The following is a 4261-nucleotide window of genomic DNA, read 5'->3' as shown; positions in this document are numbered from 1 at the left end:
CAGGAATGGGGAGGGGGCTGGCACTGACCTTTTCTGAATGCCCAGTGCCATCCCAGCCAGCAATACATAGGTGATGAAGGCCATTGCTGCCAAGAGCCAGAGAGATGCCATCAGCCTGGTTTCCTCAACCAGAGCCCTCCCCGGCTAGGCATTTGAGGACACTGACACCCTTACCTCCCCCTCATACCTCCTTCCCTGCACATCCCAACTTGGCAACTGTCACACTCAGCCCATTCTCCCCGTGTAAATGCCACCTGATCCTTTTCTCAGGACCACCAAGCCACCTGCCTCTCTGCCCTGTGCTAGGAAACGCACCAAAGTTTCCTGCTGTGTCTCAGAAACATCACTGGTCAAGGCTACTGCTCATCCCTGACCCACAGGCAGGGGTCAAACTGATCTCAGGAGAAACTAGAGGACCAAAGTGCAGGTTGGATGGACTAATCAGGCTGTCCCTGGGTCCAGGCCATGGGGATGACCTCACTGCAGCCAGTTCTAAGTCTGGACACTGGTGCCCGCTACAGCTCTGGCCACCCTGCCCAGGTAGAGCTCCACGTTTAACTGTTTTCACCAAAGCTCAGAGCCAGTGGGAGCCGGGCTTTCACAGCTTTACTAGTAACTCATCGGTCCTGTCCTCTGCCCGCCTGAAGCGCCAGAACTGATGTGTCCACCAGAGGGCAGTGTTTGGGATCAGGAAACCAGCTCTACCACCTGCCAGATACTCAGGGCTCTGAGCTTGGCTTCTCCATGTAACATGAGAGTGGAGTTCCCACCTGACTCGGTGGTCCCGAGAGGGACATGGAATGAAGGACGGAAGAAGAACCCATGTCCCTCCTCGGGCCCTGGGCTGGCCGGGGCACTCACAGAACAGAGGAGTCAGATGTAGTTTGCCAGCCACAGCCAAGCAGGCAGCCTGACCTGTGCCATGTGGACGGGCAGTTTGGGAACTGAGAAGGGAGGGGACTTTTGGGGACAGTAATAATGATGACAACAGCTACTAGTTACGGTATGCTTCCTACGTGCCAGGCGCTGTGTGAGTGCACACCACCTCCCCGAGCCTCCACCACACAGCCCCTGCGCCCCTGCGCCCCTGCGGGAGGCACTGTTGTTACTTTGTTTTACAGGAGAGTGAGATTAGCCAGGAGGAGGTCTACATCCAAGGCTCCAGGCTGGGGAGGCACACAGTGCGAGTCAGGAGGCAGGAAGGTGTCACAGGGTGTCCCCCGAGGTCGCTGAAGGCATACCCCGGAAGCTCCTTCCCGGCCACCCCGCTGTCTGCCTGGTACTGCGTGACCGCCACACACAGAGGCCCCAAGAGCAGACGCTGAATCAACACATGACTCTCTCCTCGTTGGTGCCGCAAGACACAAGTCCCCTCACGTCCCCCCGCCCAGGTCAAGACTCACTGGGAATATAGAGGTCAGGGGCGTTGAGGTCTTGTCGCGGGGGCAGAGGGACATCACGACTGTACTGCACTTCCCAATTCTGGCAATGGCAGCGGCAGCCCGTCGAGAGGAAAAGACAAGAGAGGAAAGAAGGGGTTGAGGTGTGGGGGCCAGACTGCGGAGCAGGATGAGGGAGGCAAGGGGGCCTGCCAGCTCACCTGGTGTGTGTAGGGGAAGACCAGGAGCCCTAGCTTCTTGGCCACATAGGCTGTGTCCACAGCGAAAAAGTACTTGAGTTTGTTGACAGACACAAAGCGGTGCAGCTGGGAGGGAAGAGAGAGGAGGCTGGGCACAGGGCACCCGGACCTTGGGGTGCTCTTCCGTGTGCTCCTTCCCCGAGGGGTGCTGGGGGGGTCAGGCGGGATTGCGTGATGCCCCAGCCTTGGCCAGAGATCCTGCCACCCTTGCCCTGGGGGAGCACCACACCTCCTTGTGCACAATGTCCTTCCCATGGGATGCGATGGAACTGCCATAGGCCATAGCCACGTTGGCCACTGGGTCCCCAAGCAAGTGGTTGACATTGAAGGCCACGTCGGCTCCTGGGGCTGGGTATCCCCCTGGCTGGATGGAGTAACCACCGCTTGTGTCATCGAAGAGGGGAGGGGGATCCGGAGCCGCCCGGGTCCTGTGCTTGGAGCCTGTGGGTTTGTAGGTAGCAGAGGAGGTGTCAGGAATACCCAGCATGAGCCCAAAGCGCCATCCCTTCCCCAGGGGTTCTTCTCAGAGGCGCTAAATGTGGGCAAAGGAAGAGCTGGGGCAGTGCCTGGACGCGGCTGCCCACCGCGGGGTTCCCGGGGGCCTTCTCAAGGGAAGTGACCTCCGAACAGCCTGGGACAGTGAGAAGCTTGCTAGGCGGAGAAGACAATGGCAAGGGCATCTCCAAATGAAAAAGGTGGGAAAGGCGACGGCTGGGCACCCGAAGACCCCGAGCAATGGTCGGGGACCCAGCAGGGTCATGACAGGGAAAGGCAGTTCCGGAGGCGGCCCCGTTCGTCCCCGGGTCCGACACGGGGATCCCAGCTGTGCCGTCACTGCCCCATCGCAAGATCGGCCGAGAGGGCGAAGTCCAGGACGCGTTGTCGAGTGGAGCTGGGCAGGAACCCTAACGACACCCGCCACCCCGGGCAGCGGTCAGGCCGCCCCTTCCCTGGGGGTGAGAGGGCCGTGCCGCCGACCCTCCGGAGGCAGGTCGGGCCGCGCCCCGCCCGCCCCACGCACCGTGAGCTCCGTAGCCGGAGTGATAAGCCATGGCCGCGACGCTCGCTCTCCCGGAGGGCCTGCTGCGCTGCCTCGTGGGCACGAATACTAATGAGGCAGCTGCTCCGCTCCCGGAGCCCCGACCGGAGTTACAGCGCAGCCCGACACGTCCCCGGGCTGTGCTACCGCAGCCGCCATGTCGGCAGCGTCATCGTGAGCCACCTGCCATTGGCCCTTCGGCGGCGGCGGCCCGTCCCTCCCCTCCCCCAATTGGCTGCTGCCAATCCGTCGCCGAAGCGGATTCGGCAGCGGCCGACTTCCGGGAGGGGTGGAAAGCGGAGCAATTCGAAGTGCTCTCGGATTGGATAGTGGATTTGCAGGTTCGGCCGGAGCAGCCAATAGGCAAGTTGCTGTAGAAGGGTGTTGAGAGTTACTTCCGCGCTTGCGCAGTGGGCACTTGATGCTAGTCTTGCCACGACTACACCTGGCGGACACCCGGCGTAGACCGGCTGCGGCCGGGGTCCGGGAACGGAGTTCCACTCGCCGCACCTACTCCAGGAGGGAAGGGCGATGGGGCTCTGGCCAAGTCCCGCCCTCTGGTCTTTGGCCCCTCGCTCTCATACTCGTTTTCCTCCCCCGTCCCCCACACCCCAGAGTCCTGGCGTGGAGCCCGGGCTGCCTGGGAGGTGTTGGTAGGAGGCCGGACCGGGCAGTGACTGCACAGCCCAGCGAGCCGGAGATGCCGACTCCTCCTCCAGCCTCCCACCCCTTTCTCCGCGCGGGTGCTGTCCGTCGTCGGGTGCTGAAATGGTCTACTGCCACTGACGCCATCCTGCAGACCCCGGCCGGGGGCCTGCTGCTGGAAGGTCCTGGGCTCTCGATCCACACCAACACCATTACACAGATTGAAAAACTGAGGTCCCGAGATTGGATGGAATAGTTGGGACAGGATCCTGACCAGACCTGTTCTGTGGCACAGCCTGTTTGGGGATGGAGATGTGCTGCTGTTGAAACACCTGAGTCATTGCTGGCCCTGCGGTCATCTCTAAGTGAGGCCCCCCCACCCCCAAGCCTCACTCGTGATCCCCGGGCCTCCTTTCTCCCCACCCAGTTTCTGAGCACTCAGCCTCCCCCGAGACAGTCCTCAGGCACCACTTTCTAGAGAGCAAGATCGGGTCCTCCGTGACTTCCCTCTAGTTAGCTTCCCAGGGTCCAGTTACACCAGGTGACTTTCCGGCCCACGTGGTCCAATCTCAGTGCCTTTGCCCCAAAGTCCCCTCCACCTGGGATGCCCTTCTCCCACATATCCACTTGTCCAAAGTCTAGCTATCCTTTAGGGTCAGTTCTACTTTTGTCTCTCAGAGAGACAGAGGGAAGAGAGACCTAGCCTGGCGTGGGGTGGAGACCGAAGGTCAAGTTCTAGGTTCCCTTTGGCTGCACCAGTTTGCCCTGCATGTAACTTCCGTGAGGACAGGGCTGGTGTCTTCTCCACTCCTGCCCTTGTCTTCACTGTGCCGAGCACAGTGCTTGCATATAGAAGACACCCAATAAACATCGGTGTCAATAAATCAATAATGAATGGATAGAACCCAGGGTCATCCTTCCTTCTCTCTACCATTGCA

The 4261-nt window shown here is 60.7% G+C and overlaps 1 protein-coding gene across 1 annotated transcript in view; it reads right to left on the bottom strand.

Annotated features, from left to right (window-relative positions):
- YIF1A (Yip1 interacting factor homolog A, membrane trafficking protein) overlaps positions 1–2874 on the bottom strand; it is a 4044-nt gene extending 1170 nt beyond the window's left edge. The window contains exons 1-5 of the mRNA XM_006771560.2: positions 2661–2874; positions 1869–2080; positions 1601–1705; positions 1404–1482; positions 29–86 (exon numbers count right to left, since the gene is read on the bottom strand). Coding sequence (XP_006771623.1) covers positions 29–86; positions 1404–1482; positions 1601–1705; positions 1869–2080; positions 2661–2691 — 485 coding nt within the window. The 5' untranslated portion in view covers positions 2692–2874. The remainder of the gene's footprint in view (positions 1–28; positions 87–1403; positions 1483–1600; positions 1706–1868; positions 2081–2660) is intronic.
- Positions 2875–4261: the final 1387 nt, after the last annotated feature.

This window comes from Myotis davidii, unplaced genomic scaffold (assembly GCF_000327345.1).
Source record: "Myotis davidii unplaced genomic scaffold, ASM32734v1 scaffold425, whole genome shotgun sequence".
Taxonomy (NCBI): Eukaryota; Metazoa; Chordata; class Mammalia; order Chiroptera; family Vespertilionidae; genus Myotis; species Myotis davidii.
This window is presented reverse-complemented; position numbering and strand designations above follow the sequence as displayed.